Raw genomic sequence first — 27,346 nt, forward strand, 5'->3', positions numbered from 1 at the left:
GGCAAACATAGCTGCTGGGAGCTGGGGACAATATTTGCAATGGCTTATACAAAGTGCAAAAGGGAAAGGTCAAGATGCTGCAATATTCACACAGGTTTTTCCGGAAGTCGTCAATGCTATATGGCTTGAAAGAAATGCGAGAATATTTGAAAAGAGAAGAAGACACTGAAGGGAAATAGCAACGGAGATTGCTTTTGTTTCACTTGAATAGATCATTGCATTGAGAGTTGTTAAAAATGTAAAACATAATTACTTGAAATGTCCACTGTGAAAGAATTAATTATGAGATATAAAATCAAGTGTGCTACTATTAGTTTCTAACTAATACAAACAGTCGGAAGGACAATGAAAGAAGTCAAGCTCTGGAAGAGAGTTAGAACCCATTTGGGTTAGCTGATTAAAAGTAGTTGACAAAAATAAATAGTACGATATTGTCTTAGTCGGAGAAATTGAATGTGACCCACCCCAAAGCCAACATATATTCAACAGTCTGAAACGAGATTGGTTTTGGTAGGGGAGGATTGATCACTTCTCAACTTACTCAACAAAACCGGTGTCAAACATAAAGCCTAATGCAGAATAGAATCTGCTAAAATGACGAGTCACAACAATTATAGACCCAGCAAATTTTAATTTTCACTTTTTGGCTTCCTTTTCGAGGGGGGAAAGACACGCTACAACATTTTTAGCTGTTGAAAACATTATGGAAACAAGGGATTAACAACACAAAATCCGCCAGTAAAATGAACAAACAGTTATTTGAAGTGAAAATTTGTCTGAGGAATCAAGTGAAGAATCCATCGACTTTCAAGAAAGCGTCCTTAATATAGTAACAAACAAATACAATGTATTATCAGATCGAACATAATTGTACACAAATGAGGCAAAAAAGCAACAAAGCTAAGGCATAACTAGGACTACAGGAGCATTACATGTTCCATCACATATAACCAAAGAAGAATTTTACAACAGCTTACATAAAATTTTGGTCTAAATGGCCAAGATTCAGTGGAGAAACAGAACCAACATCTTCCAATTCTTAATGGTAGGTAAATTTCGCAACGACCTCTTTTTTTGGATGAGTGTGTTCCATAACAAACTATGTCGTAGTATTAAAAAGGAATAAACATAAACAAGCTAGTTTACATTTACTCTGAGTCCGACGAGTCAGGATTTGAACTCTGCCTGACATTCTTCTTGGTCTGAGCTTTGGATTTTGATAAAATTCTTGACGACTCACCCTCAAAAATGATAACTTCAGCTTTAGCTAACCTCTCTTCAAGTTCCTCAGTGCTAAAGTCATCGGTGCCCCCTAGCTCATCAAATCCAACCTGTTATCCGTGGAGCCAAATCATGGCAAGATAGCATGAAAAGACTATCGTAAGATAATGGCCCAGAATACAAAACAACCCCAAACATGTAAAAAGAAATGAACTGCAAGTATTTCAAATTTATTGTTAACTGGACATACCACATAGTTTTCCACTTTAGCATTTTTTATGAGGGCAAGGGTTGGAAGAACAACAATTCTAAGCTTCTCAGCCAAGTATGGGCTTTTCTCTGCATTAATTTTCACAAAACGTGTCTCTACATGCTGTTTTGCCAGTATGCTCAAATGCTTGTCCATCACCTGCAATCAAAAAACTGTGTGAATTATTGTTTGCTAAATCTAATTCCCCGTGTAAAAAGCAACCTAAATTCATTCTTCCTTCTTGTCTTTTTAAAGATAAAATATCTCAAGTTAAGTGCAGACGAATACAATAGCCAATAACAATCTTCGTAGGACGTTTCCAACTAAAAGTAAATGAGTTAAACTAAATAATTTCTACTGACTGAACAGACAGAAATAAACACAGAACATAACCAATACACCACATTATAGCTTGTCAACTGGAAGAGGGACGACTTCCCCCGTGAACCTGGTCTAGGTTTTCAAATTGTCTTGGTGCACACACTATCAGCTGTTGTACATTTCTTTAGCTCTCTTTTCTTTTTCTTTTCCTACTTAAGTTGGATTCATTAGCTGCTGAACCAAGTGAGGCTTCTAGAGAGCAGGGTCAGTTATAAGTACGAACATTGAGGTAAAGACAACGTTGACTGCATTCCTACATGTGTTAACCTTGCTAGAGTAAAACATCTGTGTATCTCACAAGCCTCAGCCCTCAAGCGGAAAATTGTATGCAGATGTTTCACAAGGAAGAAGAAAAATCTGGAAAAACTGGTATCAAGGGAGGGAGGGGAAAACAGCAATTATCACAAGTCCTCATGGAACAGCCCTTTGGAGATATCATGAAAGAGTGAGAGATTTTGCAAAACAAGTCAAATCCAAGGTGAGGGAGGGACACACTAGTAGAAAAATAAATCTTGAAGGAAGCAATGGTGTGCAAAGAACACTTCTGGGGGCATCTTTCAAGCAGCTCTTTGCCAGCTCAACGACTATATAAGAATGCAAAGGTGGGGGATGTGGCAAAGTGAAAGGAAGCTTTTTGTTTGAACAAGCAGTTGGAGCTATGTAAAAGAGACAGGAAAATGTGAATGACCTGATGATACAGTATAAAGACCTATAATTCAGAATAACTGAATATATTGCTCCACCTTAACCAGAATGATTAAATGAATTTGTGCCGGTCAAGTTAGTTCTAATAATAATCACACCAATGTGTTAACTTTATCAACTTACGTCTGATAAAAAATATCCCCAAGTTTCAAATCTAACTTTCTTCTAACTTAAATACAATTTGCACCACAAACCAATTTTGTAATACGTATATTGATGAAGGTTGACGAGCTGATAACCATGATTCCTGTAGCAGCAAGCTAATGGTTTGTGCAGCTCAATAGAGAAGTATGCTAAGTACTCTTACGTGTGGTTTAATTAATCAAGACGAGTAATTTATTTAACCCTTTTAACCGGAAACATTGAGCGTCACTCTTTATTTCATTCAAAGTATATGCTTTTTGTGTTTAAATGGCAGGCAACGAAAACTGGCTAATGGAAATTGAATTGGTATTTTCTCCATCACAATTATTGTGAAGGGGCATCTAAGATGCCAATGCAATGAAAATTGGCCAAATTCACTTTGCATTCATCAAAATAATACAGTACGATACAATACAAACACAACACAATATAATATGATACATTAAACAACAACATACCGACGTGTATCACAAGTGGGATCGGGGAGAAGTGAAGATGTACGACGCTTACCTTAAACTTTATGGGATAGAGAGGCTGTTTCTGATAGGGGACGAGGGGGTTCATCCCTAAATAACAGTGTTTATACATAGTAGATGTCGAACCCCCTTTGGCTGGCTCCGCCACTAAACACACATTAGCGAAAAAGCGATACATTATGAATCAATAATTTCTATAGCAAGAAGCTAATGGATATTGAATTGGAAATTACCTTGCAAGGCCAATTTTCGCGATAAAAATGGCAGACGACACGTTCACTAGCCTTAACAACAGAGAAAAAGTCCTTCTCGTTTGGGATGTCGGAGTATTCACCGTGACCAAGAGACATCCAACGACTCCGTTTCTCAGCCATTTTTTTCATTTGTTGCAATCTACGTTCTCTTAATACCTCTATATCATCAAGATCTAACCGATCTAAGGCCGAAATCTCATCATCAAGCTTGTCTTCAACGGCTTTAGCAACCGTTAATACTTGCTTTTCTACTATCTGCAAATCACCCAAATCAATATAAATATAAATATGCTATCAATGAGGCAAATATGAATCGGGTCGGGTAAAATACCTCTTGAACCTTGTCCATAGCTGCGAAAATTAAGCAATCTCTTCTTCACTATTTCAAAATTGAAATGTGTGTTCGTTCCAGCCCTAACTAGGCCCCGACCCGACCCGACTGATTTCCTTTTTTTCTTGTTTCGCTTTCTTTTCGGGAGTGGTTTGAAAACTGTTTTTGGAGATCTTCCTTTTTAAGGATAATTTTATAGACGATTTTGCCTTATAACATTCATTTGTCTTGTGCTTTCAGATATTATGCTCACCTTTTTTTTTTTTAATAACAAAACTCATTTTAATGATAAACTTATTCAATTTTCCAAAATTGCTCTTTCGTGGCGAACAAAAATATTCAGCTATATAACTTTACAACTTAAATATTCTATCTCAATTGCTCCTGTCCACACCATATTATCGGATGCATTTATTCATTATCTTGCAAACTACATAACTGGCTAATTGTTGCTATTCAAACGTATTAACTTTTAGATGTATTTTTTTTCCAGTTACGTCTCAATAGTTTAAGTATAAGAAATTGTTAATAATCTATATATAATATAAAGTTTAAATGTAAGCGATCTTATGTAAGCCTCTTTATAGTGCTCCATTGGTATTTTTCTTTTTTCTATTTTTTTTTTTTGGCATTTATTGGAATTTTCTCCTCATTTTATGCAATTATTCAATTAATAATTAACTAAAACTTTTGGTTCTTCAAAAGGTCACCCACGTCTAATTGATATTTATCCATGCCAGAAGTTATGTCTTACGCATGGGTAATTTGAAACTGCTCCAAAGTGCAATTAATTAGCGAAACCACGTACTTGCACGAATTAGCAGAAGAGAAGTTGTAGGAACTGCAATAATTGATATTAAAATGGAACTAATGAGTAGGAAATATTTCATTTTCTGCAGGTTAGGCTATATTAAGTCGCTATGCCTCTTTGCAGATTTTCCATCCAGAGTTTTCTCAAGACATGTGAGCTTCTATTAGTGTAATATTTCTGCTCTTTCTTTTACGAGCATTGTTATGAGGTATTTCTTGTATGTAATGACAGTAAAAATACAATCCCCTCTCTTCTTCTTTGATGTGGTGTCGTTTAAAGAGTTTTTTCTTTTGAATCTTTTTACCGCAATTTTTTGTTGTATCATGCTTGATTGATGTATAAATATTGATTTGGTGTCATTTAGTCAAATTGCAATGAGTATTTATAATATATGAATATTATGCATTCTAATTTTTCTTTCATCGGCAATTTGGCAAAGGCAATGTCTGTTGCGCCAAGAAAGTTCTTCCATGTGCACGAGAATTAGAGGCATACTAATACACATGTCAAGACTGGAGAACATAGTCTATGATAGTATAGTTTTTTGATAAAAGGTACCACTACTAACCTTTTAGATTTTTCTATGTTAAAAAACAAATTTTATTGTTTAATTATATATAATTTTCTTGACTATAACAATAACATAAAATAAATATGGTGAGGTACTAATAAGTATTCTCGTTTATGCTTACTGTAGCTTAAATTGTATTTTTTGTTATAACGGAGCAAATAAAAAATGTGATGGTGGACTGGAGTTGTCACTACTTAAATTTTAATTAAATTCTATAACGTTATAAGTTTGAAGTAAGTTACTCCTTATTAATAATACAGGTGAAAGATTCTTTTTTTTTTGGTAATATTATAGCATAACAGAAGAAAAAAACCAAGAATTCAGAAAAGTTTGATTAGTCATTTAATTAGATACCTATTATGTGTCAGGAAAATATTATCGTATAATATTTTTGTACAAAAAATAGAACATGGAATCTCCTCGTTTTATCGTATAATGTTTTTCGCTTTCTCGTTTTCAAACTCTTTCTTTCTTTCTTTCTTTCTTTCTAGGCTCACTACCTCAATCTCTTTTTCATTTCTCTTAAAGAGTCAATTTGTTTTGATAAATACTTACTCGTGCCACTATAGACGATTTTATGAGATGGTTGATGAAAATATTAAGGTATAAACAATTCAAAAATGGAGATCGATAGGCATTTAAAGGAGAGCTAAGTTTTGAAATTTTTGGACTACTGGCAAGAACGAGGGGAACGAGGAAACAAAAAAGAAAAAAGAAATAGATGAATTACCGATCCAGAAAAACAAAAAAATGAAGTAGCAACAAGAGAGAGGTAGAAGAAGAAAATGATTGAGGGCTCAAGGGAAATTAGCGATCTAAAATCAGAGCTTCTTTAATTAGAGGATGAATGAATAATTGATAGAGAGATTTAAAGAATGTGAATAAAAAATAATGACGTCGAAAATTTTGAAGAATAAAATTAGAAAAAGAAATCGAATATACATTTCTTTCCACTTATGTTTTATTATTCTATTTTATTAGAAGAAAATTAAAGAAAACGAAAGTTTTAGTTTTACTTTTTAATCATAGAACAAAAAAATTATATGTGGGTATCTTCTAATGCCTATTAGGACGAGAGAATTAGGGGTGTACAAAGTAAACCAAAAAACCGCATTAAACCGATAAACCGAGAAAAAAAACTCGACTAGTGGTTTGGTTTGACTTGGTTTGTTGTTGGAAAAAAAAATCCGACCATAATTGGTTTGGTTTGGTTTTAGCTAAAAAAAGTCAAACCGAACCAAACCAACCCGACATTACATGTATTCAATTTTTAAAATATTTTATACATAAAAACATTTATTTGTAAAGTAATTTATAAATATTTCTTAAATTTTTTCGTAATTTTTTATCTATTATCATATTATTCAAGCTTGAACTTAGAATTTTGAATGTCAATAAGTTTTATATCCTATGGATGTTAGTAACTCAAATAAAGTCCAAACCAAAACCAACTCAACACTAATCCTAACAAAAGAAATTCAATTTACCACTAGAAATGATAATAATGTTGGATATCTATTCTTTAGTTTTGCATAATTGATTTAGAGAGTAAAAATACATAACTTAAGTTTTTTTTTTCTTTGTCATATAATTAATACTTATTTTAGCATGACTTAGTATTTTCAGATTATGGTCATTTTCTTTTATGGCTTGTTAATTAGCAATAAAATTTCATAAATGACTACATTTTAAGGGTTAAAAATCTGACATAGCAACATTTTGCTTATTTACAGCTCGTAGCTACTTTTTTGTTTGCTGTATTCATTTTTTTCGTTGTATTCAATTTTTGTTTTCGCTGTATTCACGACTAAAATATATTTTTTTCCACTGTATTCATGAAATAATTATCTGTATTCATAAATTAGCTTATTTTATTCATGAATACAACAAGTAAAAAACTGAATACATATACACCAATAATTACACAAATACATCATATTTTCCGATATGTATACAACAGATACAGGCGAAAAATATTGTATACAACATAGATACACCAAAAAATTAACAAATACAAGCGAAAAACATTGTATACACGGTAAATATACAACAAATACAATGAAAAAATTAATGAATACAATGAATTGTATGCTAAAAAATTAATGAATACACTGAAAAAGAAACGTGATTTTTCAGCTATGGTACCGGAATTTGACGGAAAATCCACCTCGGCCAGACTCGACAAAGCACCACTTGTCGACGGTGAAGATCGATGTATATCCGATCTAATTTATTTTGGTCGGATTCCTAATGAAAGAATGCTTATTTTTTTTTTAACCAAGCGAGACCACCTAATTAATTTTAAGGTGAATTAGGGCACCTAATTATTAACTAAGGTAAAACTAACTAAACCTCATTGTTAATAACATCGAGCGGGTGAACGCTTATAAAACGGTATGATCCTGGTAAGGGTTCTATATTATATCTAAAGGGAAGGGGTTAGGCATCCTTTAGAATCGACCGGTTAACTTAACTTACGGTTATCGCCCAAACTTAGGTTAATTAATTAAGGTTAAAGATGAGAGAGAGAGATGTTGAAGTTTAAGCAAAACGGTTAAGAAATATTGCTAAGATTTTAAAAGAAAATGTGATGATATTGTAAGGTGAAAAAAAAAAAAAAAAAAAAAAAAAAAAAATCCTAGGTAAGGGTTCTATATTATCCTAAAAATAATAACTTGCATAAAAGATGAGTTTAAATGCTATCTTAGAATAGGACTTATAAAAGCTGCTTAGACTTTAGATGAGAGTAATAATGATGCTATTTAAGATAATGCCTGTAAAAAATATAGTAACTTGCATAAAAGAAATTTTAAATGCTATTTAAAATAAAGCAATAATGATGCTATTTAAGATAGTGCCTGTAAAATATAGTAATTTGCATAAAAGAAGATTTTGGATGCTATTTAAAATAAAATTTATAAATATCGCTAAGATTTTAAATGAAAATATAATAATGCTATTTAAAATAAGACTTGTAAATAATATAATAATTTGCACATAAGTGAAAGAAAAAGCGGGTTGATGCGATGTTTTATAAATATTTGAAATAACTCCCAAGGTGAAGTATTAATTAATTTGGGTATTTAACTAAACAAGATGTCCTGGATGATTAGCTAGCATTTTACTAATATACTATGTTCAACAGTACGTCAATCCAAAAAAATGAAACCAAATCTCATCGGCAAAAACCACCAGAAGAAAACCAACGAAGTGGACGTTAAAGGAGGAAACAAAATATTCGTAGGCGGTCTCTAGCGAGTTTCGCCTGTCTGATATGATTCAAGAATTGCGGAACGAGATTACTCCATGAATGGGAATGTCAAGTCTCATTTTGAGACTCCGTTTTTAGAGGGTCCTCAATTAAGACTCCATTTGCTCCAGAGTGTACATGTAAAAGAAGGGAATAAAGAATAAGACACATAAAACAATAACAGCACTGACATATTAATTTTATAGCTTAACAGAGACTCAAAATAACATATGCAACATCAAACACAACAGAAATAAATAGAATTCCTACCGGGTGCAATATTTTAAGGCACAATCCGTTTTTCTTATGAGGTATTTAATATTATTAAACATGGTTTCTAAATAGGAGCAAAATATGGAAGATAAGAATATCACTTTCATAAAGTAAACACTTTTACTCTGTTCAATGCTTTGACACAAAAAGTTTAAAGGTGACAGTTCATCATTTAACTATTAGTTGGGCATAACTTTATTATCACTTTCATAAAGTACACCTTTTGGAAATCACTTTAAGACCAAATGGTCGTTCATTTTTCCCATGGAACAATAAACATACTACTGAATTTTATATACATGTAAAAGAAAGAACAGAACTCGATCAACATGCTATCAAGCGTCTCATTCTTTCCATAAAAAATGATAAACATGAACAAAGGCGTCATATCGCAACAATGATGATTTCTTATTTGAAACTTCAAAGACTTGACCTTTTTAAATATAAAAGTCATCTTTTAACATGAAAAAAAGGAAAATTTATAAAGTAAAAGGGTGCTGGTTTTCAACAACACTTGAACTATTCACTAAATGACATTAATCATGAGATTTGTGAAGGCTGTAGCACTCATGATACTTAGCATTTGTAAGCATATATTGAGCTATCGATATAAGCTGAAAGGCTAAAATTTCTTAAATCTCAAACAGCAAATTATTTAATCCAACAAAACATATATTAAAGCTTCTACTATTTTATTCTAAATATTTCGAATCTGGTAACATGTGGACGAGTAAGATTGAACGAATCCTATAAGCATAATTCTAATATACAAGCTACAAATCGTGTCTAACAACACTCAACTAGAAGCTTGCTGAAAATTTATATATATATATATATATATATATATATATATATATATATTCGATATTTAACATTAGCCTAGCATACCTCATAGCATGAACATGACTAAATATCTTCAGAATTGAAAGAAAAATAAATAAATAAATAAAATAAAATAAAATAATAATAATAAAAAAAAATAAAAAAATAGAAAGATACGCTGCTGACCTGCTATGGGTGCAGCGAAGTGGGGCTTTGGATCTCCGATCTATGCTTGAACACAGACGATGCTTAAATTCAAGATTTTAAACGGAGATATAAGAGAGTAAATAAGCTTAAGTAGTGCTTTTTTTGTTTTTTACAAAAAAAATAATAATATGGAGGGGATTAATAGAGACCAATAAAGCTAGAAAATTTATTTCATAAGGAGATTAATAATGTTTTAAGGGTATAGGCGGCGGCTCCCAAAAAATCCCCCCTGAAAATGAACTTGAAGCAAATATTTATAGGAAGAAAAAAATAGCTAGGGTTTCATTGGGCGGGAATTCTTTATCTTGAATTTTATCCGTTGGAAAGTAAGAGGGGTGGGCAGCCATTGCAAGTTTGATCATAGATGGGGCCGAATTTTGACAAAAACAGCTTCTTGACAAACGTGAAATGAGGAGAGGAATAGAAAAAGTCAAAAGTTTTCTGCAGGAATAATAACTCTTCACGTGCTAAGAGAGGTAGGTTTTCTTTTTTTTTTTTTTTTTTTTTTTTTTTTTTTTCAGTAGGAAAGGGTGTAGAATAAAAGATCTAGAAAATGAGGGAGAGTAAATTTGGGCTTCTAAATTAAAATTCAAAACCTATTTGAATTAACTATATACTAACGTGTGCTAAAATATCCCCAAATATAAAGTATGTATTTATTAGTATTTAGATGAGAAATAAAATGACGCTGTAATAGCCGTGCGATAATATATTTGAAATTCAACAGTAAGTAGATGTTATTATTAAATTACGTGAAGATAAATGCGATGCGTGTGCATAAGCTGGTAAAATACCGAAATGATAAAAATTGTGAATAATCATAATAATAATAATAGCTAGTAACTGTAATAGAATAATGAAACGCCGGTATTTATAAGAGGTTAATAATTATAGTAAAATATTTTACTTTATATATATATATAGCTATTTTTTTTTTTTTTTTAATTATTTTAAACTATGCTAAATATTAGTTTGGTTTGGTGTTTAAAAAATCCGAACCAACCCGGTTCATGTACACTCCTAGAGAGAATCATCCATTAACCACATGAATATATATTTGAAGTGTAAAACTTTCTTAACATTTCTTAATTTTTGAAAAAAAAATGCAAATTATCTAAGTTCTAATTCTATATTTTAAGGAATATGCATTCTCGTGACTTCATCCATATACACAATAGATTTTTCTATGCATGCACATGAAAAAATTTACTTTCTCTTTTATCTCGATGAAAATTTAAAAAATAATTTATTTCTAAATTAATGAATATTTTTTCGCGCGGATAAGTTCACTAGTTTATTATAAGTAAATACAATTTAGTATCGGAGGAATAGAATATTTTCCCATACATATGTTAAGACAATATAAATTACTAAAGAATGTTACTAATAATTACAACCTTGGAGCTCAAAAAGAAAAAAAGAAAAAAAAAAACTAAACAATATTAATATGTCAACAAATACCAATTGCACAGGGGTCAAGATTCATGGGGCAAGAGAAGTAAATAGATGATGGTATCCTTGTACTAGCCCTCTGATTTGTAGGATAATCCTTGTACACAATTCAATATTTCTTACAACATCTAATATTTGAGTTTCTAATGGCAACGTCCAAGAATTGTATTATTAAGGCACAACTTACAAAAAAATGTATGTATAATATTATAAAAAAAAATGTGGATAAATAATTTAATTCTCAGCGGACAATCACATCCATGAGTTACTCTCAACAAAGTGAAAGTGTTCAACATTTTCATCACCTGTCAAGTCTTAAAGAAAAAATATGGGTAAGTAGTCTAAGGAGTGGACTTGTGCTTACAAGAAATAAGTTGACATTAATAATCGATTCAACAGTGAAAATAAAGAATCCGCGACTTAAGTAGTACAAAAAATAAAAAGTTGAACCAAACTAGTACAAAAAAAAAAAAAAAAAAAGAACATAAGTAGTATTCACGCACGAAATTCGTGCGTGAAAGGACCAAGCGCAAAAACACAGTTTTGGCCTTTCACGCACGAATTTTGTGCGTGAATGGGGTGACCAAAAAACAAAAGAGAATATTGGTATCACGCACTAATTTTGTGCGTTAATGTTGAGGCTTCTTTTTTTTTTTTTTTTGCGTTACCATTCCAATCACGTTTTTTTCCATACTTTGGGCAAAGATTAGTCATGTTTTAAAATCCCAAAATATCAATATTTTATATAAAACTTAATATTTTTTTTTGCGTACAATAATGTCGGCTCATTACATCAAGTCCACCTAAATGTTTGGATCGTCGTTTTAGGGGTTCTAAAGTGCCCCGAAGTAAGTTTTGAAACTTGTAATATTTATAGGGTTTTGATTTAAGTGTTTTAATAATAATTCATCCAATACGAGAGGTTTATACTAATTAAAAAATAATTCATTTCATTTAATTAGAATACTAATTCAAAGCAATACAATAATAAATTACAATAACAATACAATCTTCAAGTTCTAGAGGCTCTATTACTTCGAGACGTGCTTGTACTACCACGGCCTTGTTGCCCACATGAACGCTTGTCATGGCCATATTGCTTGCATATAGAGCACTTGCGAGAGTAAGTTCTTTCACTAACATCCATTTGATTGGGTCTACGACTCCGTGAGTTAATGCCCAATTTTCTAATGTAATCCTTGTTAGCAACCATCGAAAACGGCTCGTTTGGCCAATAAGCTTCATTACCAAGTGGGTGGAATTGGCCGGAATATGCTCTAAGGTAACTTTGGACCTTGTATTCCCCCGCCACATAATTTGTTACCGTCTTTCTCATTCTCTCGAAGCACTTGACAGCATGAGAACACGGCATGTGGTACGTTTGCCACTTACGACAAGTGCATGTTCTTGTTGCCTCATAAACGGTATGCACGTTTCCACCTTACCGTTATAATAACCCGTCCTAACTTCATACACATGTTGAATTGGGTCATACTCGGTCATTTGGTGACGCTCACATTTTTGTCTATAATGCTCCATAGTTTTGAAGGGCTTTGGCATCCATGTCCCGCCGTCGGCTAATATCGCTACGGCTGCCTTGTCCTAACAACAAATCGCTCCACCACTGCTTGAAAGTCATTCTCACTATTGCGGTGACGGGTAGTCCTCGAGCGATTTCGGCAAGCCATTGAAAGACTCAAGCTGTTTGTTGTGAGCATGCCCCATCTTTTTCCTCCATCAGCATGAAGCGTCCATTTTTCAACATCGAGCTTCATCAACCAAACGTATGCGGGTTCACTCACCGACACGATCAGATCCATTTTTGCAGCCCATTTTCGTTGTTGATGCTCCATCGCAGCCCCCCACATCAATTTGTTTAGAGTGCCATTATGAAACGTTGATTGCAAATTCGCCTTCAAGTGCCTTAAACAATAGCGATGGTAAGCAAAGGGAGGCTGCCACCCCGGTAAATTATCCATATTGTGCAATATGCCTTTATGACGATCAGACAGCACGCATATGCCGGTACGATCCTTAATAACATGAGTTTTCAAATGGGTCAAAAAGATCCCCCGTGTGTCGTTGCTCTCGTTAGCGGCAATTGCGAAAGCAAGAGGGAATATTGACCCATTGGCATCCATTCCTATTGCAATTAGTAGCTTGATGTCGTAGGCACCATATACATGCGTACCATCTATGGATATCAGTGGGCGGTGAGCAAAACCATCAATGCATGGTTTGAATGTCCAAAATACGAAGTTGAAGATCTTACCCTCTATAAGTCGCCACTCTACAATGATACAGGATTAAAATGTTGTGAGCTGCCATATACCTATGCAAGCGCGATCGAAAAGAAAGTATGCCAATTCCAAAGACCATCTCAAAAGCGCGTCTACGCCCGAGAAATCCCTTTCTGTTGCTTATAGTTTTACTATATACGGCTTGAACGTTTCGAATACAATCTTTAATGGGGAACCTGCACAAGTTAAAACAAACCATATTTAGTAATAATCTTTCAATTGATATAAGACATATAATGTACTAGGTAGGATAAGTTACCTTGGCGTTTCGGCAATGTCTTTAAGTAACACTTGAGCAATCATGTTTGTATCAAAATTATAATGATCTGCTCGATTTTCTTCCATATCACAAGTGTGTCTTTCGCGGAATTTTGTGATAGCCCACATACCATCAGGCTTAACAATTCCCCGAAGCAACCACTCATGACCTTGATACCGTCGTCTCTACAAACTAGCCTCCATATCTTTGAGGTTGCTGATCAACCTTAAACTCTCTCATGTCCTTAAAACAATAAATTTTGACAGCCCGTTGCAAAGCTTTTTTGGATGCGAACAACATTCCCTTTGCAAGGTAGCATCGATCTTTGTTGAGATCCTTAGGTTCAATCCAGGTTTTTAAGCGACTATCATAATCTTCTCTTGTGAAGACAAATGCATCATCACGACCCTGCAGGCTATCAAGATAAGGGATATTGTTAGAATGCCCTTTGAATTGGGCTTTCAGAAGTTGGGTTTTCAGCTATCGGTGGTGGTACGTGGTGGTGCATTGGTTCTTGTTGGTTTTGGCTTTGAGGAATATTGTTGGTCATACCAACTTGAACATCATCATTGTCTTCATCATCGGTTACCTGCATTATTAGCTATTTCATCGTCATCACTTGATGATGACTCATAATAATTAGGAAAATCTTCATTATTAAGTGCATTCATCCTCCTACATGAAAAGTAACATATTTTAAATACCAACGTCATACACATATATATAGATAATTTAATATGAAGGTGATGAACTTCTTGTTGTTCATAAGCAACGTCATGGTGTGGAGAATGATCAACTCCACCGAGAGGCGAGAGGATTGACCAACATCCATATTTGGTACCCTTTGGTGAGTTTTGAGAATAGTTCTATAAAGATTTGAAAACTGGTTATTTACCAATTCATACAACAAACACATGCTACTACATATAATAATAATATAAAAAACCATATTTACCAATTTGCATTGTGAGCGTGATTAAATTCTTTGGCTTAGATTTTTCGGCGGCACTTGACCACTCAAAATGTCTCCATAAGAACTAAAGTCCCCATAAGTGTTACCATGAATAGGCTGGACTTGAGGGACTTGTTCCCGAGGTATCTTTTCAACATACATCTCAAGAACATTAATGAATACTAAATCACGATATTCTTCCGGCGATCCCAAATAATCACTCAAAGATTCATCATCGTTGATATTGTGCATGTCATAACGCACTACACCGTTTGATATTGTTTGTGGATATCTGCCAGTTATTGAGATTCCAAACTCGATGGGTGTAGTTTTCATTCTTTCGTGCAAGTAACTGACTAGTGTTTCATAACTTAAAGTTGTTGGAAATTTAACATGGGCTTTTGGTTTGATACTATAACGAATGGAGTAATTGTCCTCGACGATATCTCCATCCCAAAATAGTGAAACCTTAACACGCGAAGCATTTTGAGACATTTTTTGAATGAAGTTTGATTTTTTTTATGACTTGTAAGACTTAGGCCTATGCAATTGATGAGTTTTTCATTCAAGTTAAATAAATTCCATCGTCACGGGACATTCAAGTTAAATAAATTCAACGCGCAAATAATGCAGCAAATTGTCACGGGTAACGTATTGTCAAATCAATACTTATAGTGCGCATTAAATTGGTGCGCAATACAAAACGCGCAAATAATGCAGCAACGTATTGTCAAATCAAGCCTTTATGTGTCATAGATTCACCGAAATTGTCATGCGTGGTGTGTTGTCAAATCAATACTTATAGTGCGCATTAAATTGGTGCGCAATACAAAACGCGCAAATAATGCGACAACGTATTGTCAAATCAAGCCTTTATGTGTCATAGATTCAAGAAATTGTCATGTGTGGTGTGTTGTCAAATCAATACTTATAGTGCGCATTAAATTGGTGCGCAATACAAAATGCGCAAATAAACCCTAAAATACGTGCGTTAAAGTGGTAAAACAGTTTTGCCCTTTCACGCACAGAATTTGTGCGTGAAAGGGGCAAACCTGATTTACCCTTTCACGCACAAAAACTGTGCGTGAAAGTGTAAAATACCAAAACCCTAAAATTTGTGCGTGAAAGTGGGGGGAAAAATTTTTTTACACTTTCACGCACAGAATTTGTGCGTGAAAGGGTAAAAGAGTTTTGGCCCTTTCACGCACAGAATTTGTGCGTGAAAGGGACAAAACTGTTTTACCTTTTCACGCACAAAACTGTGCATGTAATGAGCCGACATTATTGTACGCAAAAAAAAAAAATTAAGTTTTATATAAAATATTGATATTTTGGGATTTTAAAACATGACTAATCTTTGCCCAAAGTATGGAAAAAAACGTGATTGGAATAGAGCCTCTAGAACTTGAAGATTGTATTGTTATTGTAATTTATTATTGTATTGCTTTGAATTAGTATTGTAATTAAATGAAATGAATTATTTTTTAATTAGTATAAACCTCTCGTATTGGATGAATTATTATTAAAACACTTAAATCAAAACCCTATAAATATTACAAGTTTCAAAACTTACTTGGGGCACTTTAGAACACTAAAACGACGATCAAACATTTAGGTGGACTTGATGTAATGAGCCGACATTATTGTACGCAAAAAAAAAAAAAAATTAAGTTTTATATAAAATATTGATATTTTGGGATTTTAAAACATGACTAATCTTTGCCCAAAGTATGGAAAAAAAACGTGATTGGAATGGTAACGCAAAAAAAAAAAAAAAAAGAAGCCTCAACATTAACGCACAAAATTAGTGCGTGATACCAATATTCTCTTTTGTTTTTTGGTCATTCACCACAAAATTCGTTGAAAGGCCACGCACAAAATTCGTGCGTGAAAGGCCAAAGCGTGTTTTTTGCGGTTTGGTCCTTTCACGCACGAATTTCGTGCGTGAATACTACTTATGTTTTTTTTTTTTTTTTTTGTACTAGTTTGGTTCAACTTTTTTTTTTTTTTGTGCTATTTAAGTCGCGGATTCTGAAAATAAAACTATCTTTCTTGACGTGTACTCTATAAGCTTGACTTTCCTGTCGCTTTCACTTTCTTGAGCACCTCATTATTATAAGTATATGCCAGGCTCTGGTTCAACCACAATAACCTGCAAAAGATGAATCCAAAATGAAAATCTTGAGCTGTAAAAAGGCTTTCAACATATTGAAATGAGTCATTTTATTTTGGGAAAAGGGTCAAATATACCCTTAAACTTTACGAAAATATCTAGATATACCCTCCGTTAAAAGTTTGGCTCACCAGTGCCCCTGTCCAACTTTTGACACATATATACCCTTATGAACGTTAGTTGCATATCTGGATTTTCCCAACTTTTTTTTTTTTTTAAATCTGAAATTGCCACATGACATTTTAATTGCCACATGGCATTTAAATTTAAAAGACCCCTCCCATTTAACCCAACCCTCCAATACCCGACCCACAAAATAACCCGACATCGCCGGGTGATCCACCGTTTCTCCGCTCCCCCACCACATTACCGGCCATCTCACCTTCCTTGATCAAGTTTCAGCCATAGAATCACCATAACAACCACAAAAACAGAGCAAAACCACCACCAGAAATAGCCATCAATGACGGTCGATTCTCCATCACCACCTAAAACCTCCATTGACACAGTCGTCAATTTTCTTCTCCGGTTTAAGTAGAGGTATTTCTAGTCGAGCAAAGTAACAAGCTACTTAATATTTTGAGGTCCATCTCCACTCTTCTCACTATTTCAAGTCATGCTTCAATTGATTTCTATGTACAATTGATTGTTGTCATTTGTTGTTTGATTGAAATGGATTAGTGTAGTTTTCTGTTGAATCAGTTTGAAAAATCCGATTCTAATTTCTTTAGTGATAAACTCAACAAGGTAAGTCTTCTTTATAGGTTTGAGACCCGAATTCATCTTTTTTTTTTAGTGTAATTTGATATAAAATATTGAAAAGTTTAAATCTTTCAGCTAAAACTACAAGTAAGAGATAAATCTTCTATTAGCAGTGGAGGTCCAAAGGTTCAAAACCATAATTCAATGAATACCCATTTGTTTACAAAGAAAATTTGGTGTTGTTGATGATGATGAATATGATGTATTAATGGTCTATTTTGCTAGATGAGGGTGGTCTTTGCCCATGGGAGTGGGGTATCGGCAGTGGTGGCTTTGCTGGTTTTGACCATGGGAGATGGAGATGGAGATACATCCATCATGGGTGTTGGAAGAAGGAAGGTAAATGGATTAGATGGGTTAAAAGGAAGGGTGGCTCGGGTTATTGGAGCGGTGGATTAGATGGCGGGGATAATTTAAATTGAAATGCCATGTGGCAATTTAAATGCCACGTGGAAATTTATGATGTTAAAAAATATATATTTAATGGTAATGGAAATTTCAGATATGCAACTAAGATCCGTAAGGGTATATATGTGCCAAAAGTTGGACTGCAGGGGTATTGATGAGCCAAACTTTTAACGGACAACATATCTAGACATTTTCGCAAAGTTCAGGGATATATTTGACCCTTTTCCCTTTTATTTTTAGGGGAGAGTTGCCTGATGGACAAGAAGTAGCTATAAAAAGGCTATCGACATGTTCTGAACATGGCCTGTCAGAGTTGAAGAATGAAATTCTATTGATTGCAAAACTTCAGCATACTAACCTTGTTAGGCTTTTAGGATACCGTACTCAAAGCGAAGAAAGGATTTTAGTATACGAATACATGCACAAGAAAAGCCTAGACTTCTTCCTTTTCGGTAAATATCATAGTACTTTTCATCTTCTTCCACAGGGAGAATAATTTCAAGCAATTTGCAATTTTTTTTTGGTTTGGCTACAGGCTGCTTCTTTTTCATCCTCCATAATGATATGAACAGAGACACTGACAAAAAGGAGATACTAAATTGGACCACACGATTCAGAAACAGGGAAAGGATTGCTCAAGGTTAGTGTATCTGCAAAAAGAATAAATGAGAAAAACACAATAATGAATTGGAGTTGTAACGCCCATTCTTAGGCTATACAATTACAATAATGAATTTGTCAATTAAATTAGTTAGTTTATTATTGTGTTACTATTATATAGTATTATTATTGTGTTACTATTATATAGTGAAATGGAGGGGAAAATGTCAAAAGAAGGAGAAAAAAGATAAACGATCTTCTAGGCCATAGAGAGGTAGCAGCACATCACTTTGTTTACACCTAACTTTAATTTAATATATATAAATATATATATCCACAAAAAGCATATAATTTAAATGAAATCAGGGTGACGTTCAATGTTTCCATTTAAAAAGGTTCAACAACTTATCGTCTTGGTAATCGGCTTGATAAACTAAAACCTACGTAAGAGTACTTAGCATACATCTCTATTGGGTTTCATCCTGTTTCTTTGTATGAATTTACCTAATTTATATTGTCACTACTCACTAGTAGTTTCTCTGTTATGTTTTAACGCTGAAGTAGATCATAAACTTTGCACTTTATTGGTATTCAGAATCATCTCTACTGGAGAATAAATACTGAGAATTGGAAGTAAAACTGTTATGAAATTGATGAATTTGGGATCTATGAAAGAACAAACGAACATTAGTTCTCACACCGATTGACCAAAATTCTCTCTGAACTTAGCTCAAATGATGTACCTCCAACATTCCATCAACACATTGTGAGGTACCTAGTCATTCCTACTATAGAAATCCATCTAAGAATCCAGGTCCACCCTAGAGAAATTATCTTAACAAATAATGTTTATATAAACTACACTGGAGAACTATTGTTTACCAAAATGCATTCAGGAACATGCAAAGATTGCAATCAGTTCAAGAATTTCGAATTCCCTCAAACCATTTCACGAAACACCAATAATACTCTCCACAAAAGTCATCTACTTGGAAGAGATCCGCTTACACCTATCATGACATTAATGCAGCAATAAGTTCATTTGGTTGGTTCGCTAAAGGTAAAGTTCAACCAAAGAATTTGGAGATCCTGATCAATCTAATTATGTACTCCACTGGATTAGTGCCAAGAATAGGGAGGGGGCCGATATTTACTCTTCTGCAGTCTTTCTTTCTGTCTCACTCTTCACACAATTTCCAGCGCCTTGGTTAAGCAGTCCGTTCTTATAAAGTATGTCCAATTCATGGAAATAGGGGCATGATCTGTAGTTTTTGGGACCTGTCTTCCCACTGTCAATTGTCCTTTTATAGTACTTGTTAATGTTCTCCCATTTTTCTTTACACTTTTTTGGAGTCCGAATGTAACCCATCTTAGCCAATCCATCGGCTACCTCTTCCCACACAGATCCTTTAGCCCCTTTAAGAAACTTGTAATCTAAAGCAGTTCGAACTGATACCAGGGCTTGTACTTCAGATTTTGGCCATCTCCTATTACATGGATCAGATCTAACATCAGCAGCTTCTTGACCACGAACTTCACCTTCATCTATTTCAGATGATTTTGGAATTCGGAACCCTTCACCTAACAGATTCTCAATGAAAGTAATAATGGCCAAGTTTCTAGACATCTCTTCAGCTCTCAACTCCTCGTCCCGCTTTGCCCTTTCTACCACTTGCCGCTTCCAAGCTTCTTCCCAGATGATTCTCTCCTGCTCCTTCTTCTCTAACATCTCTGTTAACTCTTTGTACATCTGCTCTTGCTTGTCCATCAGCGTCCTTGCCATGTCTTCAAAATATAATTTAAGACTCTTCCGTGTTTCCCTCTTCCTCTTTCTAATTACATGTTCTTCAATTGCCTCTGATGATTCACTGTCATCCGAAGATGAGCTGCATCAAGGTAAATGAAAGATAAGAGAAGAAAGTTATGCTTGGAAGTTCACAGATTCTTGTAACATACTATTGCAAATTCTTTCATATTTTCAGAATTTTATCAGAGCCCAATCTTTCCTAGAAAATCACTTATGTTATTCGAAAAAATCATTGCCATGCAATTATCTGGATTACAATAGATAACATTATCTATCAAAAACTAGAAATCGCAAAAAAATTGACCTTGGCAGTAAGTTCGAAGCACGGACAACTGTTAATTCCAACGCAACCAACAGTATAATTCAATACCTTATTAGCCAAAACCATGCTGCTTTCTTTTCCCCTAAATGACATCAACCACTAATCCACAAAATAAATGTAGCATCACCTTGTGATACTCCTACTATACTTTATAGATTAATATTAAAATGACTACTAAGGTCCAAGGTCCACAATTTAGAGAAAGAAGAAAAAGACTGAACCATTTCTAAGGCCAAAAGTTTTATGCTTTTTCTAAAACAATTTTCAAAAACCTCCTTTTTTTTTTTTTTTTTTGACAAAAGCACTTTAAGCTTAAATTTAAAGTTTACAGTTGTTTATGAGGAAAAATAAAGTACCCGGCAATGACACCAAGTATTTTCATTTTGGTCCCATTATGTGACAAAAGCACTGAATATGAGTAATTAGCAACAAAAACTATTGGAACTTAGAATGTTAGAAAAATACTGCGCGCTTAAGCACTGAAGCTAGGCTCAAAACATCCTGAAGATGTGACACTAAACAATTGATATTTCACTTTATCGTTAAAAAATAAAAAAAATCAATTTCCGTCCATATATGTGTCATTTATGCTTACAATTATTAGTGTTGGAGTAAGCACATATATTTGTATATTTTTTTTTCCCTCTTTATTTGCGCTTAAAGCCCTAACAGACCAACATATCAACCTAAACAGCATAATAACAGTAATGCCGCTATTATTAATTAATATACAAAATTACCATTTAGGCGGCGGCCTAACAGAGCTTAGAGCTACACACTAGTAGCACTAAATGAAGATGTTTGCTCACACAAACAGCGCCGTTGCCGCTATTATTATTATTAACACAAAAAAAAGATTACCTAAATTCAGCCGCCTCCAAAAGAGGAGATTTGGAGATGAAGTTGAAGCAATCAGCAGCAAATCCATTAACCCTAGACGCATTCATAAACCCCAAATCACTGTTACACGTCACCATCACGTCACAGCTGGGCTCCACCATCTCTTCTACACCATAACTGCTGTTACCTAACCGTACCGGACACAGCTTACGGACAGGCGACACGTGGATAACGGCGGATGGGTTCTCGTAAACGGCATTAGTGAATGAAGCGATGCCGTTACCGTTAAGGGGTTCCATTTTGGAGAGGCGGTAAAACCAAATGTCAAATGGGGTAAAAGGGGATAGTATTAGCCAATTCTTTATTATATATATCCGTGTCACAATGTGAAGACTGTCTCTCAATCTCAACCGTTGGTTAAAGTTTTAAAGCACTTACCTTTCAAGAGCAAATTGTAATTAGAAAGGAGATTTTAGTGATTAGGAAGAGGATTGAGGAGGTTAGGAGGAGTCTTATTAATTAGTTTTGACTTTAATAAATTTAAAATGCTTTCCAAAAGTCTAAGTTAGATTTTTAAAGATGAGGAGATTTTTTGGAAATAAAAGTCTAGAGTTTAATGATTAAAAGAAGGGAGGAAAAGGTGCAAATATATCCCTCAACTTTGCGATTTAGAGCAAATATATGTTCCGTTATAAAAGTGGTGTAAATATATCTCTGCCGTTATAAAATGATGCATATATACCCTTTTTGATGATGAATTTTTTTTAAAAATCATTTAGTTTATTTTTTAATTAAAAAATATCAAGTGGCTTTAAAAAAAAAAAAGGTCAAACAATTTTTTATAAGTAGACATATCATGTGGTAATTTTTTTCCTGCGGGTCTGGTATGGTTTGTTTAAAAAAATGGGTAGAATTTTTTTTTTAAGCCACGGAGATATTTTTTTAAACGAACCATCGATTTTTTTATATGACTAAAAAAAAAAATTATTATGTGGTGTTAAATAGATGAAAAAAATATGTTAAAGCCACATGACATTTTTTTTAATTAAAAAATAAGCTAAATGATTTTTTTTTTTTTTGGTAAATGTTAACGAAAAGGGTATATTTCCACTATTTGTATAAAGTATATTTACACCATTTTTAACGAGAGTATATATATTTTTTTACGGGGATAGATTTTTAAATTGCAAATTGAAGGATATATTTACACCTTAATTCATCGGTTTTTTTATATGACTATTATTCAGAGGAGAAGAAGAAATGTATTAAGGGTTTTAAATAGATGAAGGAAGATGGGTGTCGAATCAGGTCGGCATAGTGAGAATAGTAGAAGAATTTTACGATTGTTTGTTTAGATCATCTAGGCCGACAGATCTTGAAGATATTATTTTCACATATTCCCCCGGAAATGTGAAAACTATTATAGTAAATTATTGGATTATTAGCAATTTTGATCCTTCAATTATTCATAAATGCTACTCCCTCCGTCCACTTTTACGGTGTCATGTTTCACTTTTCGAGAGTTAAACTGCATAAACTTTGACGAATATTTCATGATCTATTTATGAGAAGAAATGCAACATATAATAGAGAAGTATTTTTTGTATAGTTTCCGAACATCTGAAATTGAATTGTGTAATTTAATTTAGCTTTCGAAAATCTAAGTTACTGGACTCTTCGAAAGTGTTGTCGTACCGTGTTGGATCCTCCAAAATACACTACTTTTGAAGGATCCGACACACACCCGATGATATTTTAGAAGAGTCATTAAAGTACTTAGCTGAAATTTAGTCAAATTTTTCCGAGAAGCGAAATGTGACTAGTAAAAGTGGACGGTGGGAGTAATTTTGATTCTTGTAATATCTGACTAAGCACATTTAACCTTCAAATTAATTGAAATATGCACTTTTGATCCCTTTTGCTTGTGAGTATTCACAAATTTACCATAATTATTAGTCGTTCCATCACCTATGTGTTATGTTAAGTTTATACTGTTTTCAAATTACTAGAACAGAGTCAAACTTTAATTACTTTGATCCTGTTGCTCAAGTTAGACCTATAACTACTGCGTAAAAAATTATTGCCCAAGTGTTAGTTGCTAGAATGAGGAAGTTCTACTCATGGTAATTAATTTCTCCTAATCAGTCAGCCTTCGTAGGTAACAGGCAAATTACTGATAGTGCTAGCTCATGAATATGCATTTGCTATAAAATAAAAGAATATGAAATGAGAAATTTATGGCTATGAAGTTTGATATGTCTAAAGCCTATGATAGAGTAAAATGAATTTTTATTAAGGAAATGCTCTGACGAGTGAGTTTCAATCAAACTTTTGTTAGATGGATAATGGAATGTGTCAGTTCTGTAACCTATATATCTAATATAAATGGTAAAGCTGCGGGGTGGGTTAAACCAACAAGGGGTCTAAGACAAGGTGACTCGTTATCACCTTATTTATTCCTGATTTGTGTTGCAGGTCCATCAACACTTCTTAAAAAGGCTGAGGAAAAGGATTAAATTCGAGGTTGAGGTTAAATAGAAATGGATCTAGTATTTTTCATTTATTTTCTGTTGATGATTCCTTAATTTTCTGTTCGCCCCACAGTCAGAGTGCTAGGATTGTTGTTGACGTATTAAGTATATACACTAAATGTCCAGGCCAAGTGATTAATGTAGAGAAATCTACTATTTATTTTAGCAAGAATATCTTAGAGGCGAAAAAGTAAGATATTTTTTCTATATTAGGACAATGCCAAGGAAATCAAATGGGTATGTACCTTGGATTATCGGCAGTGACAAGAAGATCTAAAAAGAAAATGTTAGATTTTATTACGAATAGAGCAAGCAAAAGTTAAAGGATGGAAAGGAATTGTCTTAAGTCCATATGGAAAAGAAGTTATTCAAAGACGGTGTTAACTGTTGTACCTACTTATGTTTTATCTTATTTTCAACTTCCCGAGGGCTTATGTAAGAAAATAACATTCATATTTTTTATGAAGTCAGGATGATGAAAAAATGATTTATTTTGAGAGATGGACTAAACTATGGAACCAAAAGCTTGTGGAGATTAGACTTCAGAGATATTAAGGCTTTTAAAAAAATTACGTTGGCAAAATGACTTAGAGAATACTGTGTAATCCAAATTTAGTTCTGTCAAAGAATCTTGAAGAGTAAGAATTTCTCAATGTCTCTTTCTTGAATGCTACGACAAATTCATCAGCGTTTTGAATTTGAAAAAGTGTAATTTGGAGTTGGGAATTGTTAAAACGGAAAAAGGGCTAAGATGAAAAGTTGCTACTGATGAAGACATTATTGTTTGGAAAGACCCCTAGATTCCTAATGCCATTAGGTTTAAACCCTATAGAACTATTGCTCTTGAAAATTTGAATTTAAATGTGCTTGATCTAATAAATGTAGAATCCTAGATTTGGAAGATTGAACGATTTGAGTAGACATTTTGTTTGAATGACAATAATGCTATTTTGACTCTTCCTTTATCTACTATAGGTTTAGGAAATTAATTTGGCATTTTACAAAATCAGGCATTTATGAGTTTAGATCGGATTTTCACCTTGCAAAAAAATTAAGCAAGCAGGAGGACACTAGTGGTAATATTGTGCTTTTCGTAAAGCTTTTTGAAATTTTTCTATGGGCAATGGAAATAAAAAATAAACATAAACATTTTTTAAGAAGGCGTGTGCTTAATACCTTACTTGCAAACAATATAATTAGAAAAATAAATAAAGTACGTAAGTAGTGTTTGCAAGAGACGTGGTTCAGAAAATGAGATTGTAGAACACGTGTTTTTTAAGTGTTATTATTCGCAGATAATTTGGAAAATGAGCTAATTTTCCTGACTTCTCTTTGTGGTGGAATGATAAGATTAATATGACAAAAAATTGTTCTAATTTTGCTAGTGGTCAGAATTTGATGGTAACAATAACATGGCGTATATAAAAGTCTAAAAATGCTTGGTGTTTCAATAATAAATTAACTAAACCTCCAGAAATAGTGGCAAAAGTTTTATTTGAGTATAATGAATTTTTGAAATATTGCTTGTTGGTCCCTTGAATGATAATTTATAAGGGGTCGTTTGATTTGAACACAAGTTATGATGGGATTAATTATATTGGGACAAGTTATACTGGGATTATTTATGTTGGGATTAGTTATCCTGATAGTATTTCTTATTGATTGTTTGGTTTGTTGTATTAAAAGTAATATGTATTACATAACTTTTAAGAAAAAGTTATTTGTTTACAAAAATACCCTCCACCTTATGTAATAGAAAAGGGTTTTGAGGCTCAAAACTATTTTAGTCAATTTCTTGTTTTATCTGGGATAAGTTATGATTACTATTCCAATCATGGGTATAAGTTATCCTAGCACTATTTTTAATCTGGAATAACTTATGCCAAGATTAGTAACCAAACAAAGGATAAGGCGGTACTAAATTTTTATCCCATCACTATTTTTGCTTATCCATCATACCAAATCATCCCTAAGAGAAATTAGTAATCTATTTGTTTATTTGTTGTAGGATTACAAGTTGAATCAAAGAAAACAAGCATTAGTTTGGTTGCTATGGATGTGTTTGGCACATGCCCATGGATCTACGATTCGTTGGAAAATCTATGAAGCTAAAGCGTTTGTAATAAGAAAATTGGAAAAAAAATCGATAGTGGATGAGAAAACTTTATATCTTCTTTGATGCAAAAGGTGTAGTAGATATATTGAAGAAAAAATGTGAAAGCTACTTGAGACATGAATGTAGCTTGTGACGATATTTGAAACATATCTTCATGTCTAGATCATGTCATGTTTGATTCCGGAAAGGTTGTTATCCTTTTGAATTTAAATGAAACCTTTACCAATAATAACATCATGTCGAAATTTTAATCTACTTTGTATTGTTAATACTTGTCATTATATATACATGTTTGAAAGGAGATACAATAGTATCTTTCAAACTCATTTTTTTTCATTGGTCAAGAAAAGCAAAGAATCAGTTTGATAATTGTCAGTTGTCACTCAACTTAAGGAAATTATCTAGTAAGGTGATTTATTCTTTTTTTGTCACTCAACTTGAGGAAATTATCTAGTAAGGTGATTTATTCTTTTTTTGGTCCTCGTATGATCATTCAAGTTTATACATTTTCCTTACAAAGTAACAATGGAGAGAAGTCACTTTAATTTATTTTTTAAAAAAAAAAAAAAAAAAAAAAAAGTAGTCCTTAAGTTTGAATTTTCGATAAACACTCTTAATTTTTTTTTACTTTTAAATATTATGGGTTGTTTCCTTTTCTATGGGACCAAAACAATCTAAATACAAAGTAAAAAGTGAAAAATAGTTGAAGGACTATTATTGTTCCGTGTTAAAAAATAAGGGATGTGTTAACTCAAAGTCCAAATTTAATGGACTATTTTGGCCTTTTTTCATTTTTAAAGTAACTTTTAGTCATTGTTACTTTATAAAGCAAATGTATAAACTTGAATGGCAGGAGGAATCGACTCATTCCAATAACATAATACTACACATGAATTATGACCAGCTCAAGTTCCACTAAAACACAAAGTAACAAATTCTTAAAAGCTTGCCAGATAGTGATTTTACCATAAGGGGAAAAAAGGAAACAGTTGAACAGAGATACATCAAGCAAGTTTCATGTGGTTTATCACTTTAATACTTGTTACTATTAGCTAATTTAAGTAGGACCGGAAAAAATATGTGTATTAATCATATATGTGGACAAATATAGGAAACAAACCTTTGTCA

The 27,346-nt window shown here is 33.2% G+C and overlaps 1 protein-coding gene across 2 annotated transcripts; it reads right to left on the reverse strand.

The window, feature by feature from the left end:
• Nucleotides 1-908: 908 nt before the first annotated feature.
• On the reverse strand, nucleotides 909-27,287 carry LOC132058774 (thioredoxin domain-containing protein 9 homolog). Of its 2 annotated transcripts, XM_059451105.1 has the most exons (5): nucleotides 27,276-27,287; nucleotides 3,763-3,811; nucleotides 3,411-3,686; nucleotides 1,472-1,630; nucleotides 909-1,331 (listed from the first exon to the last, which is right to left on the reverse strand). In XM_059451105.1, exons 2-5 carry the CDS (start codon nucleotides 3,778-3,780, stop codon nucleotides 1,149-1,151), a joined length of 636 nt encoding a protein of 211 aa, XP_059307088.1. In that variant the 5' UTR covers nucleotides 3,781-3,811; nucleotides 27,276-27,287; the 3' UTR covers nucleotides 909-1,148. The 2 variants fall into 2 exon arrangements, with proteins under 2 accessions (XP_059307088.1, XP_059307089.1); XM_059451106.1 differs by lacking the exon at nucleotides 27,276-27,287 and having other exon boundaries at nucleotides 3,772-3,815.
• Nucleotides 27,288-27,346: the final 59 nt, after the last annotated feature.

This window comes from Lycium ferocissimum, chromosome 6 (genome assembly GCF_029784015.1).
Source record: "Lycium ferocissimum isolate CSIRO_LF1 chromosome 6, AGI_CSIRO_Lferr_CH_V1, whole genome shotgun sequence".
NCBI classification, from domain to species: domain Eukaryota; kingdom Viridiplantae; phylum Streptophyta; class Magnoliopsida; order Solanales; family Solanaceae; genus Lycium; species Lycium ferocissimum.